At 42.0% G+C, this 13,969-nt stretch overlaps 1 protein-coding gene across 1 annotated transcript; it reads left to right on the top strand.

Annotated features, from left to right (window-relative positions):
* Nucleotides 1–4,542: 4,542 nt before the first annotated feature.
* On the top strand, nt 4,543–13,033 carry gfap (glial fibrillary acidic protein). Its single transcript, XM_061711188.1, has 9 exons — nt 4,543–5,057; nt 7,856–7,916; nt 8,008–8,103; nt 8,208–8,369; nt 9,652–9,777; nt 9,933–10,153; nt 10,244–10,287; nt 11,201–11,283; nt 11,462–13,033. The coding sequence occupies exons 1-9, from the start codon at nt 4,543–4,545 to the stop codon at nt 11,501–11,503; spliced, it is 1,350 nt and encodes a 449-aa protein (XP_061567172.1). The 3' UTR covers nt 11,504–13,033.
* The last annotated feature ends 936 nt before the right edge of the window (nt 13,034–13,969 follow it).

The following is a 13,969-nucleotide window of genomic DNA, read 5'->3' as shown; positions in this document are numbered from 1 at the left end:
TGCTCTCCACGGCCCTTTTTGTGGCTGCGCTCCATTTGGACCTGGTGGTGCTGAGTCACAAAGCTGGCCGGGCTGTCCCAGTTAAGCCCCCCCTGATTTTCATTACAGGCCGTCCCTGTGAGGCCTCCAGCTTCGGTGGCACCCAAGAGTTCTGCTGGCCTAAAAACAACCGCTGGCTCAAAGATGTGCAAGCAGGACGGGTGCTGGAAGGAGTCCTCAGAGCTTTTACTGGCACACGCATGCTCAACACGATGTTCTTTGTAATTAGGCCTCTGCACAGTCTGAACATACGTAAAGATGTAGGCTACGAGAAACAAATATAGTCACCTGACGCCACCAACCAATCAGACTTCCCCAACTTAAAAGGTGACAGCAATTCAAAACACTCTCTAAGGTTAGGGGCTTTAAATAAGAAACATTGCTATGTGGGAGGGTTTGTTCTCCACATGAAGTCAGGGGGGTGGGGGAGTCAGAGGAATTAAAAATGAGGGGTCTTTTCCAGGGAGCCCTGGAGGGAAAGGAAGGGAGGAGCTAGCACTCTGTATTTTGTTGAGGTTTAAGCCTGAATTATGGTTCTGCGTCAACCCAACGCAGAGCTCACGCCGTCACCGTGACGCCGTCGTGAACCCTTCGGACTTCTCCGTCACTCCATTTCTCCGCGGTGCAGTACCCCCCGTGACCGCTAATTTGCGATCTTTTCCTGAATAGTTTATCCGACTTTTTCCGGTCACAGTAAATCAAAGAGATAAGGACAACTATTGTGCAAAAAAACAAAACTAAAAAAATCACACATACACGAAGAAAAGAGCGCTGAAAGTTCACGACTGCTTCAAACCGGAAACCGGAAATGCGTTGCTTCCAAGAGAACCAATCACAGCCCTCTCGGCCTGCGTGTGGTCTACGTCGCCTCGACGCGTAGTTACAATTTTCGTGTCGACGCAGACCACACGCCGTAGGCACGGCGTCGTTTTGACGCAGAACCATAACTCAAGCTTTAGTTTCAAATATCAACAGACGTGAAGCCATCCAGAAACCACTTACCCTACCTTTAATGCTCAGCACTACCTGTGCAAAGGCCCCTCTGTCTGTACCCGTTGACTGACCTTACTTACAACACATTACTATTTTGATTGGGTATTTTAGCCAAAAAAGAACAAAAACAAACAAAGAAAAAGACATAAAAAGCATATGACACAGTTTTTTATATCAAACAAACGTGTATCCGAGGTACAGCAAATGGCAATATGATATTAGATTAGATTAGACTGTCCTTTATTCATCCCTCAGTGGGGAAATTCGCTTTGTGCAGCAGCAGTACACACAACACACACATGCAGCGAAAGGATAAAAAAGTAAAACATATATAATTACAAAATATAAACAGTATATACAGTATATCAAGTAGTCTGAAGATAAAGATTGGAAAAACTGGATACTATGATGTCACAGCATCCTGCAAATGTGAAAGGCTCACTAAATTACAAGTTTTCAGACTTAGGTGGCTTCAAAATAGTGTAGTCAGTCTTCTTAATTATTTATTAAAATGTTCCTGGGGTCAGATGCAGAAGAAACTCGGTGTGGATGCCCATGGGTTGGCATAAAACCAGTCAGAGAGACAAAGCGTGTGATGTAGGCGGAGTCACCGCCAGATGAGTATCACATAGTACATCCACTATGGCATGTAGAGGTGTGGGAATGCCAGCGAACGACTGTTGTCAGCTTTATTAGTAATTCTGCAGTCTGATGGTGACTCTTCCAGGTTGCACCGCTGCCTTTGGCACAACGAGAGCTGGAATAGATACTCCAGCAGATCCTCACGACCCTAAATAGGAATAAGTGCGTCAACATGATGGATGGATATACAGGACTGTCTCAGAAAATTAGAATATTGTGATAAAGTCCTTTATTTTCTGTAATGCAAAAATGTTATACATTCTGGATTCATTACAAATCAACTGAAATATTGCAAGTCTTTTATTATTTTAATATTGCTGATCATGGCTTACAGTTTAAAAAAACTCAAATATCCTATCTCAAAAAATTAGAATATTCTGGGAATCTTAATCTTAAACTGTAAACCATAATCAGCAATATTAAAATAATAAAAGGCTTGCAATATTTCAGTTGATTTGTAATGAATCCAGAATGTATGACATTTTAGTTTTTTTAATTGCATTACAGAAAATAAAGGACTTTATCACAATATTCAAATTTTTTGAGACAGTCCTGTATGTGTTTTGTGTGTGCTGGTGAAGTTTCTCTGCTACGTAGGGTTTCCTCTGCTGCAACATCATTTACAAAACTCAGTTTCAGCCTAAATCAAACTGCAAATAACTATATTTATCTGTTTCAATAAAAATATCAAGTGAGTAAAGTTATATATCAGGGAAAATAGCACTGTAAACACCTTGACAGGCCTGAGAACAAGAGTTACTTTTCTGGATCAAAGCCCGCTCCGAGTTGAATTTACACCTCCTCTGTCGTTGATGCATTGAAGAGGGTGGAGCTGAGACAGTGGCGTTTCCAGCTCACTGGTCTGCACTCAGTTCGGTATGTTCTCATGTACCTACAGACATCACGGGGGTTGAAGTATGGCACTTGAGAGGGTCACACGTAAATGCCACTGCAGTCAAGCACATCTTGCAGCACTGTTGGACTGTAATTTGTCCGGCAGCATTAACATTCTGGCCTGCACACGTTTTAATTGTAGGTCCTGCAGGATGCTCATGTTATTCGACCACATCAGTCAGCGGTTTGACATGACTCCATAAGCAGGGAGGGGGGGGCGGGAGAAGCAGAGGACCACATCTCTGCTTTCACACTCTCTCTCTCTCTCTGTGGATGTTTAATCATCAGGACTTATTACCTCAGTGACCAGATCTACGGCAACGGCAGTGATTGTCTAAAAAATCCACAGAGCCAGAATAATTACTGTCACCATAATGATGCAACCACACTATCAATCCTTAGAGATGGAGCCTTCTGAAACAACAAATCTCTGCCAGGCTTAGCGTGCCATCTCCTTTAACTTTTATTAACAGAGACCAATTGGGATTCAAGACACTTTGTTGATGTTTTTCTGCTTGTACAGCAGCAACACTCTGGGGCCAGATAGTAAACTCAAAGAGGCTTTATTCACTGCGCCCCAGTACCACTGGTTTCCACTCCCTGTGACTTTATGACCTAAAGAGAGCTATTATGCACCACCACGGCTGCAGAGCACAATAGCAGTTAAACACGCTGCTGTTCTCGTGAGTTTCATCTCACTTCATGTAAGAATTTGCATTTTTGCATGTAGGAGTTTTGGATGTATCCCTATTTTTCCATTTATGCATCATTTTGGTTTCATTACTTCCTGAAATCCCCTGAAATCTGCTCTCAGTTTAGTGCTCAGCTCTGCAGAGGCACAGATGCTGAGTGTAACGAAAAGGGGGGGAAAGAAATGCATGATTTATGACATTTGTAAAGCACTTTGAGATCTATAGAACAACAACTAAATTATGGACTGATATTTAGAAGTTACCAAAGAGGAAAAGGAGCTATACTTGCAGAAGGAAACAAGCTGCCTCATCTGCAGGACGTCATATTGAGAAAGAAATAAGGATATGATGAAGTGACGTGCTGATTTCATCAGGGATATAAATAAAAAGGGTCAGGCATTGTCACGTTCAGACGAAACTCGTGCTCCAAGACCCTAACATATTGCAGAACTGATTACATGCAACAGAAACTGCAAAAAATAAATATGACTAAAAATCTGCAAAAAAAAAGATGCATTTTTGCAAATGATGTATGCTATGTAATCATAGCTTTACTTTACAGTTGTGTCATTATTATCTTCATATAAGACATTAAATGCCCCAGGGGATATTTGTAGTGGCTAATTGTTGGAAATGATGTCATTATTATGTAACTGAGTGAGAAACTGTGATCCAAACAACAGAGACACAAACTCCAGGCTCTGAGTTACTCGTTCTTTACCTCATGTGCACATTTCTGATGCGTCGTCCCGCTCAGCAGTTCCTTTAACTGACTTCATCTCGTTTTAATGCATTTACTTCATCTGTCTGTTTGTAGTAGAGATTAAGGATTTAGGGGAGCAGTTATTTCTTCCCAGCACCCCCCAAAATCTGTTTCTGTCTTTGTGAGCGTGCATGTGTGGTCAGGTTGAATTGGTGGCCAGAACCTGTCAGACAAATTCCTTTTCATTCAGCTGGAACAGAAAGAAAGAGAAATAAGACAAAACGGGGGGGTGAACGCAGGAGTGAAAAAGAGTGAGTCAGAGGCCAGGCAGAAGGGACGAATGGAGGCGACAGAAGGAGAAAGCCAGGAAACATTTGTAGTTGAGCGGACAAGCACAGACAATCCCTGGCACACAGCTTTCTGAGTCTCATGTAAACCACCCCTTCACTCTCCCTTTCGGTCCCATTCACTGCCTGCCAGCCCCACCCTGTGGCCTCTCTGCTTTGGACTTGAGGGGTTGTGTGGGTTGTGTCCACTATAAAAGCCCCATTTTTGCCCTGACTGAGCTTAAACCCCATCATGGAGAGCCAGAGAGTCCAGTCCTCGTACAGGAAACGCTTCGGGCCTCAAGGCTTGAGCAGCTCGGGGGCGAGAAGCCTTCCTTCCAGCCGCTTCTCCTGGCATGGCACCCCCCGAAACATCAGCCACTCCGGCCCCCTGTCCCGGATCTCCCTGGGCTCTGCCAGCCCGGCCCTGCTGCTGGGGAGCCCTGCGGACCGGCTGGACTTCTCAGCCGACTCCTTGCTCAAGGCCCAGTACAAGGAGACGCGCACCAACGAGAAGATGGAGATGATGGGCCTGAACGACCGCTTCGCCAGCTACATAGAGAAGGTGCGGCTGCTGGAGCAGCAGAACAAGATGCTGGTGGCCGAGCTGAACCAGCTGAAGGGGAAGGAGCCCAGCCGGCTGGGAGACATCTACCAGGAGGAGCTGCGGGAGCTGCGGCGGCAGGTGGACGGCCTCACCAACGGCAAGGCCCGGATGGAGATAGAGAGGGACAACCTGGCCTCCGACCTGTTAACGCTGAAGCAGAGGTGAAAGGAAACTCCTGGAGGGTGGGGGGGGTCTCAGTAGAAAACCTCACCTTCACAAAACATTCATAATAGCCTCACATTTATGCATTCATTTTTAAATCACAGCTCCAAAACCATATTTAAATATGTGTAAATAAAAGCTAAATTACAAAAAAGGAAGAAAAAGGAGGAGAACATGACTGTTTTGTTCCCTTCCCTCTTGTATGTGTTTATATCTAAATGCAAGATGTGTTTTGTTGCCTTTATTTCTTACGACAGAGTATTAGGGCCAAACTAAGACAAAAAAAGAATTGGAAATTACAAGAATAAAGTCGTAAAATTACGAGAATAAAGTCATAGCCTAATGTTACGAGAATAAAGTCGTAATACTGCGAGAATAAAGTTGTAATATTACGACTTTATTCTGGCAACAATATGACTTTAATCTTGTAATTTTACGACTTTATTCTCGTAGTTTTACGACTTTATTCTCATAATATTATGACTTTATTCTCGTAATTTTACGACTTTATTCTCATAATATTATGACTTTATTCTCGCAACATTGGGCTATGACTTTATTCTCGTAATTTTACGACTTTATTCTCATAATTTTACGACTTTATTCTCGTAATATTACGACTTTATTCTCGCAACATTAGGCTATGACTTTATTTTCGTAATTTTACGACTTTATTCTCGTAATATTATGACTTTATTCTCGCAACATTGGGCTATGACTTTATTCTCGTAATTTTACGACTTTATTCTCATAATTTTACGACTTTATTCTCATAATATTACGACTTTATTCTCGCAACATTAGGCTATGACTTTATTTTCGTAATTTTACGACTTTATTCTCGTAATTTCCATTTTTATTTTGTCTTAGTTTGGCCCTAATACTCCGTCGTAATTTCTCCATTTCATGTTTGAAATAAATTGTGCTGCCAAGTTTGATGACGAGTTTTGGTCATCTCAGCTTCAGTTGTTTCGGGTTTTTTTTTAATTCTTTTAACCATTTGCTTTGCTTTTCCTGCAGCAGGGAAACCGATTCAGTTCACAAATAAAGGCAGACTCTTTTCTTTGCCTGCACTTTTCTTTTTTAGTGTATTTATATGGAAATGTGGTCTTGTTTGTGATTTGCTGGAATGCAGGCGGCTGCGGTCGGCCCCAGCTTCACTCCTGGATTCCCTCTTTACAAACTTGATCCTGACTGAACCCTCTTGTCACAGATGAAAAAGTGCAGGGGAATGAGGCCAACACAATAGTGGCGCTCCACAAAGGGAACCGTCAGGCAGATGTTCCCTTGCCCCCCCTCTCACTCCCAAACTCTAATTCCCTGACGTCACCTCGCCGGCCCTTTTCTCTGGAGGCCCGCGCGTGGCTGGAATGCACAATTAGATTTCGTCTTCTAGAAAGACTGATTGAAAGTCTGAGGGTGGAGAGGTCTCCTCCAGTCGTCTGAACCCCTCGGACCAGGCGGCTGCTGGTGGACTGAATACTGATGGCGTGGCCGGCGGGGTCAGAGGTCACGGTGTGATTGATGCTTCTCTCCGAGCGGTTGCTCTATTCACCAAACTCTGCATGAAGCCGTACAGATGTGACGCTCAGTCTGACTCTTTTTAGCTGCTTTTCTGTCTGCATGCATGGCAGATGGATTGTGTGTGTGTGTGTGTGTGTGTGTGTGTGTGTGTGTGTGTGTGTGTGTGTGTGTGTGTGTGTATACGCCATCCCGTGGGAAAGGCCTCTGGCTGTTAGACTGGAGCGAGTGTGTAATGATGCATAAGCTGCCCTTTCAGCTGAGCCCAGCTCGTCTCCTGCAGCACGAGGAACAGCACTTTAAATGTACAAAGTAAAAAGTTCATTTCTTCCACGTCACTGACAAACATCTGAAATTTGAACGGCAGAAAACTTGGTCTTGTTTCCTCATAAAACCCACGTACCCGCCAGAAAGGAACCCCACTTGTGCTTAAAGTCTCAATGGATTAACTGGGAATCTTTTTTTATGACTTAAAGATTCAACAAATATACTTATTTAAAATTAGACTTGTAGTACTAGGGTGAAAGATACGGAAGAGTATTAGGGCCAGACAGGAGAAAAAATATTTGAGAGGGGAAGTTTTTTTTTTTATTGTGCACCTCGAGAAAAAAGTCGAAATGTCGAGAAAAAAGTCGAAATGTCGAGAAAAAAAGTCGAAATGTCGAGATTAATGTTGAAGTACAATTTCGAGAAAAAAGTCGAAATGTCGAAAATAATGTTGAAATATATAATCAAGAATAAAGTCAAAATTTCGCCTTTTTTCTCAACATTTCAACTTTATTTACGAAATTTTGAATTTTTTCTCCTCAACATTTCGCCTTTTTTCTCGAAATTGTGCTTCAACATTAATCTCGACATTTCGACTTTTTTCTCAACATTTCGCCTTTTTTCTCGAAATTGTGCTTCAATATTAATCTCGACATTTCGACTTTTTTCTCATCATTTTGACTTTTTTCTCAACATTTCGACTTTTTTCTCGACATTTCGACTTTTTTCTCGAAGTGCACAATAAAAAAAAATCTTCCCCTCTCAAATATTTTTTCTCCTGCATGACCCTAATACTCTTCCGTAGAAAGATATTTTTTCACTCCAGCAACAGCTTTTTATGTAGTTTATTGGTTAAATTAACATCTTTTTGCACTTTATATTGTTTTATAAGCTGCTTAAACCAGTTATTTTCACCGCTGTGGCATGAATACATTTTGATCTCATCTTATCTTAGTTTTTGATGGCGTGAGAAGTTTAATCATCTATTTATGTGCCTTTTGTATCTTAGACTGCAAGAGGAGATCAGCCAGCGACAGGAAGCGGATAACGCCTTGAATGCCTTCAGACAGGTAGTCTCTAATCATTGCCTAAACAATTTGGTCATTAAGAAGTCCTGACCGTAGCAGTCCCGTCCTTTTTGTTGTCCCCGTCTCTGGACAGGACATAGACGAGGCATCTCTCAATCGCGTCCAGCAGGAGCGGAAGATCGAATCTCTGCAGGATGAAATAAACTTCCTGAAGAAAATTCACGAGGAGGTAAGAATAACTATTAATAGAGAGCAAATGATCAAATAACCCCACTTTCACCACAATGACTATTAGTCCCAGTGATGTTAACGTTGCTAACTTGTGGCTTTCAGGAGCTGCATGAGTCACAGGAACACATCCTGGCTCAGCAGGTCCATGTGGACATGGACGTGTCTAAACCGGACTTAACAGCTGCCCTGAGAGATATCAGGGTCCAGTATGAAAACATGGCGACTTCAAACATGCACGAGACGGAAGAATGGTACCGCTCCAAGGTCAGAGCACTCAGATATAAGTTTAGTGAAACAGTTTGGGCTCACATGCAGAATGTTTGTGCATCATTGCACGTACGGTTCACGGTTCTTGTGTTCTTAACCCTTGTGCTGTCTTTGGGTCAAGGGAGGGTGAAGGGAGAAAAGAAGGAATGAAGGAAAGAAGGAAGGAAGGAAGGAAGGAAGGAAGGAAGGAAGGAAGGAAGGAAGGAAGGAAGGAAGGAAGGAAGGAAGGAAGGAAGGAAGGAAGGAAGGAAGGAAGGAAGGAAGGAAGGAAGGAAGGAAGGAAGGAAGGAAGGAAGGAAGGAAGGAAGGAAGGAAGGAGAAACGAAGGAAGGAAGGAAGGAGAAAAGAAGGAAGGGAGTAGGAAAGGGAGTAAGGAAGGGAGAAAAGAAGGAATGAAGGAAAGAAGGAAGGAAGGAAGAAAGGAGAAAAGAAGGAAGGAAGTAGGAAAGGGAGTAAGGAAGGGAGAAAAGAAGGAATGAAGGAAAGAAGGAAGGAAGGAAGAAAGGAGAAAAGAAGGAAGGAAGGAATGAAGAAAGGAGAAAAGAAGGAAGGAACTAGGAAAGGGAGTAAGGAAGTAATGAAGAAAGGAGAAAAGAAGGAAGGAACTAGGAAAGGGAGTAAGGAAGGGAGGAAAGAAGGAAGGAACTAGGAAAGGGAGTAAGGAAGGGAGGAAAGAAGGAAGGAAGGAATGAAGAAAGGAGAAAAGAAGGAAGGAACTAGGAAAGGGAGTAAGGAAGGGAGAAAAGATGGAAGGAAGGAAAGAAGGAAGTAAGGAAGAAAGGAGAAAAGAAGGAAGGAAGTAGGAAAGGGAGTAAGGAAGGGAGAAAAGAAGGAATGAAGGAAAGAAGGAAGGAAGGAAGAAAGGAGAAAAGAAGGAAGGAAGTACGAAAGGGAGTAAGGAAGGGAGAAGAGATGGAAAGAATGGAGAAAAGGGAAGAAAGAAGGGAGGGAAGAAGGAAGGAATGGATAAAATAAGGAAAGAAGGAATGAAAAGCAAAGAATGTAATAAAGGAACGAATGACGAAAGGGAGGTAGGAAGAAAAAGGAGTAAAGGAGGGTAAAAAAGGAGGAAAAGAGGAAAGGAAGAAGGAAGGAGAGAGCATGACAGGAGGAAAGAAGGATAGAAGAATTGGGTCATTTTGACCCAAAGACAGCACAAGGGTTAAATATCAATATATGAAGGTAATTTCTTTACTTTACATTTATGCACACGTGTATTCACGGGAAAATAGGAGCATTGTAGAATTAGGGTACAAATAAGCTTTTTTTTTTTTTACAGTTTGCCGACCTGACAGATGCAGCCAATCGAAACGCAGAAGCCCTCCGCCAGGCCAAACAAGAGGCCAATGATTACCGCCGTCAGATCCAAGTGGTGACCTGTGACCTGGAGGCTCTCCGTGGCACAGTAAGTCCACTAAACAATCACTAGTTCAAACTGATACCGGGATTTCATCTCATAATGAGCTGTAAAAGTGTAGAAAGCGTTATGACAGAGTTTTTGCTGTTCATCAAACACGTGTTTTCACGGCGTGAGCACTAACGTCCTCTCATCTCTTCAAGAACGAGTCTCTGGAGCGCCAGCTTCGAGAGATGGAGGACCGATGCGCCATGGAGACGGCCGGCTACCAGGATACGGTGGGCCGCCTGGAGGAGGAAATCCAGGCGCTGAAGGAGGAGATGGCGAGGCATCTGCAGGAGTACCAGGACCTCCTCAACGTCAAACTGGCTCTGGACATCGAGATAGCCACCTACAGGAAACTCCTGGAGGGGGAGGAGAGCAGGTGAGGCAGACTGCAGCAAACTTGTTCTTTATGACATCTGCAATAAATCTGGTGAATGAATCGTTGCTTTTCTTCTCTTTTTCCTATCAGGATCACCATTCCAGTTCAGAGCTTTGCCAACTTGCAGTTTAGAGGTCAGCATGTTCTTCCCTCAAACTGGTTTTAGTTGTCATTTATTGTGATACGATAAGATGTTTCGATCATTTCTTTTATTAAATATATAGCAATCAACATTTGTACATATGTTTTGGGAATGTGATCTTTTAAAAGGTTTCTGCAAATCAATTCATTCCTTCACACAATCAGTATTAGAAATTAATTTTGAGTTAAGCTCCAATTTGTATTTATTAAATGACACACTGGATCTTCAGTTAGACCGGAAAAAAAGCAGGATATTAATTATGATCACATACTTCGCTAAGAAATGCATACTTTTACTTTGGAAAGATGATTCCCCTCCAACTTTCAAGTTTTTTTTGGATCAAATTTAAGTTTTTTTACCATTGGAAAAAGTAACTTTGAAAAAATACAACCGTGGTCATATTTTTCAAGAATTTTGGTTTCCGTTATTTTCAAAACTGGATAATTTTTCCAAAGGGGACCAATGAGTATCTCTATTTTCGAACTTGTGCCTTATATGTATGTATGTTTGTATGTATGTATGGATATATATATAGTTTGATATCGCTGTTGCTGCAATTATATTTTTTTTAAATTTTTTTTTTAATTTTTTTAAATATTTATTTAATTTTGTTCTCCCTTAATGTATGTTTTTTTTGTTTTTCTTTTTCCCTCGGGTAATTATGGGGAGGGTAGGAATGTGGGTAGAATAGAAATCGTGAATGTGAAAATGTGAATTGTGAAAATTATTGTGAAATAAAAAGATATTAAAAAAAAAATATATATATATATAGCAAACAAAAAAAGGGATCCAACCCATCTAACATCCCTGTATGTTAGAGCAAAACTCTTCCACAGCAGATAAAGAGCATTTGGCATCTACTGAGCTACACTGAATGCTTTCTCTTATCTCTATTTGTTGCGTAGAAACTAATCTGGAAACCAAAACCCCCGAGGCCCACGTGAAGAGGAGCATCCTGGTCCGAACGGTTGAGACAAGGGATGGAGAGGTGTGTGTAATGAGCACGACTCTTCCACAGTGCACATCTCATGTATGCCCTCTGGATGGCAATGTTGAACCCCTTTGCAGTTTATTTTCTCCACACATTCATGCAGCTGTCACATTCTCCCTGCCACAGAATCGCTATTTCTCCTGTTTTTTAACTGCGATCTGTGTTTTCTTTCCAGATCATCAAGGAATCAACCACTGAGCACAAAGACCTTCCCTGAAGTTTAAAGACCACACGTCTTGTATCATCCTCAGCCGTAGTTTGAGGATTGTGAATGCAGAATGATTGCATACTGTTCGTACTTGTGTTTCCAAACCTCTCAGCTGCCCTCATTCATCCTGTCATCCTATCAATTATCTTATTTTCTTTCATCATGCTTCCTAATCCAGCCCACGGCCTTAACACCCATCACACGTCCATCAAATGTACTTAGAAGTGTAGCCAAAAGCATCAATGTCGACATCACTTTTGTCCCGTCATATTAAGTCAACTGTAGCCTACGTCAGTAAATGAAAAGTTTTTAATCTAACGTGAGTTTTTTAGCATTGAAGCATCCCTTAGTTGCCGTATAAGAGGCCTTGAAATGTAGTGATCGTGTTCTTCTAATATGTAGCCATGTGGAAGTTGAGGTGTGGTTAAGTGTATGTGAAACTGGCGAAGGACTGACAGGGAGGAAGTTTGCAGAAACTGGATTTTAGTGAGAAATGAAGGACATGTGTACGTGTTGCAGCATCTTTTGACAGAATGATGCATTTAGGTTTTTTCTTTACCCTTTCTATGGTGCTGTATTTCTAGTTCCCTTTTTATTTTCATTTGTTTTTTACAGGAGCTTCTTCATATTTTTGTATTTAAAGTCCTGTACAGTATCTGTATCAGGATTCGTCTCGTCTCAGATATCACCACCATCGCTTCTTTTTACTTTAACCTTCATCTGTTCTTATATTCTATGTTCGCACTAATATCTGAGTGTTTTTGCCGCTCAGCAGGAGTGAATATAGGGACTATACCATGTATCCCACCCTTTTCTTTGTAAAAGAAAACAAATAAGATGTGAAAAATGACCTCGGCTTTTCTGTATCCTCGTCCCGAATCCTTGAAGACTTTCAGATGAAGACGTAACACGTTTTGGCACCGCAGTGTGTCCGGACGGGCCCGCACAGAGGTGATACAGTCCGACGGGACCTGGTGGAAGGTGTGGAAACTGACGCAACCTTTGCCCTCCAGCCGCTGGTAGCTTCTCTGCTCCAGAAGCGTCACCCGGCTCCTGCAGTGTTGGCCTGATATGAGAAAGAGACGTGCAGACGCAGAGATCCAGCACTGCCTGCAGTTTTGTTTTTGTTTTTTTTTTAATCTTCCCAGTTTTCAAGGAGATGACATTGGAGTGAGGAAAGAGGCTGGAAGCAGAGACTCAAATAGTCACCAAAGCCCTGATTTGAGTTGGGAGCTGTGATTGAGGCCTGCTGACAGGACCTGCCGCCCGTGACAGCGACGAGCTGGGCAGGTTTGTGCTCGTTACCTGGGAAACCATGAGGCTCAACACCTGAGACATCTTGTGACACCTCCGAACTTCCAACCTCTTCAACTTAATCTTTTGCAGCCCTTCCTCGAATAACATAATAAGGCCCTTTCCTGGATTCATATTTTTTATTCTTTTTTATCTTTTTCTTATTTTTAAAGAAACCTTTGCAGATGTGACCATAACATTAGTTCTGACCAATGCAATGGGCTAAAATGTCATGTTAACAGCAATAAAACATTTTGTTTTCTGCATATGCCGCCTATTCTTCTTTTTTTCTTTGTTAAAATGTTTTCCTAACATACTCTATTCATCTATGATGATGCATTGTGCGTTCACAGTTATGTTTCCTTGCCTTTGACTCAAAGCATCCTCACCCGCGCATCAGCTCTAATATCTGTGAAGTGAGAGCTACATTAGTTGACAGATGACTTCAGGGCGTTGGACAGCAACAGATAGACACTGCTCCAAACCGATTGTTGCTGCCTTTCAGGCACACTCCAGAGCCGTGCAGATGGGTTCGCTTTTTATAACATCATCATTATACATCAGGGCCGACACCTCATGTGCATCTCTCTGTGCGCCTCAGAAGTGTGGCTTCATTAGATGTGAGCCGTGATGCCTTAATCAAGGGCTTAGTCTTTAAGAAAGCCTTTGATGTCGTCATTGTGACTGAAATACGTCAAAGTATTTAAATAAAATAAAGCTAGCATACTTGAAAATCTGGATAAATTGAAAAGCCACACCGCTGCTTTGTCTGACTCCTACTACTGAATCCAAATATTAATTTTGCTCTGGATGAGGTTTCTTTGTCACTGATTTCTCGGGAGACCTGCTTTCACACAGAATTTGATTGGTTGTGTGTGTATTTTTATATTTTAAGGGAATGATTCAATTTTTTAACCCATCTTGGTCCTTATTCATCAACATTAACAAACCAAAGTAACTTTTGGTTGTTGTCGAGCGTGATCAAGGTCCATAATGAGCCCAATCCAATTTTGCAAGAGCTCAAACATCATTTGCATGTCACCAACCAGTATGAGAAATGTCTAAAACTCATCTTGGGTATTAATCTGAAAGGAAACAGAAGCAGTAAAGGGCACAAGACTAGACAACAGCTGTAATCTCACAGACAGAGCTTAAAGTTCGTCAGGCGAGCACTCAAAGAAG

This window comes from Cololabis saira, chromosome 21 (assembly GCF_033807715.1).
Source record: "Cololabis saira isolate AMF1-May2022 chromosome 21, fColSai1.1, whole genome shotgun sequence".
NCBI lineage: Eukaryota > Metazoa > Chordata > Actinopteri > Beloniformes > Belonidae > Cololabis > Cololabis saira.
This window is presented reverse-complemented; position numbering and strand designations above follow the sequence as displayed.

Coding starts and splice junctions, on each gene's coding strand:
- gfap (XM_061711188.1), top strand. CDS start 4,543: ATGGAGAGCCAGAGAGTCCAGTCCTCGTACAGGAAACGCTTCGGGCCT. Junction 8,370..9,651: donor AAGAATGGTACCGCTCCAAG/GTCAGAGCACTC, acceptor TTTTTTTTACAG/TTTGCCGACCTGACAGATGC. Junction 10,288..11,200: donor TGCCAACTTGCAGTTTAGAG/GTCAGCATGTTC, acceptor TTTGTTGCGTAG/AAACTAATCTGGAAACCAAA.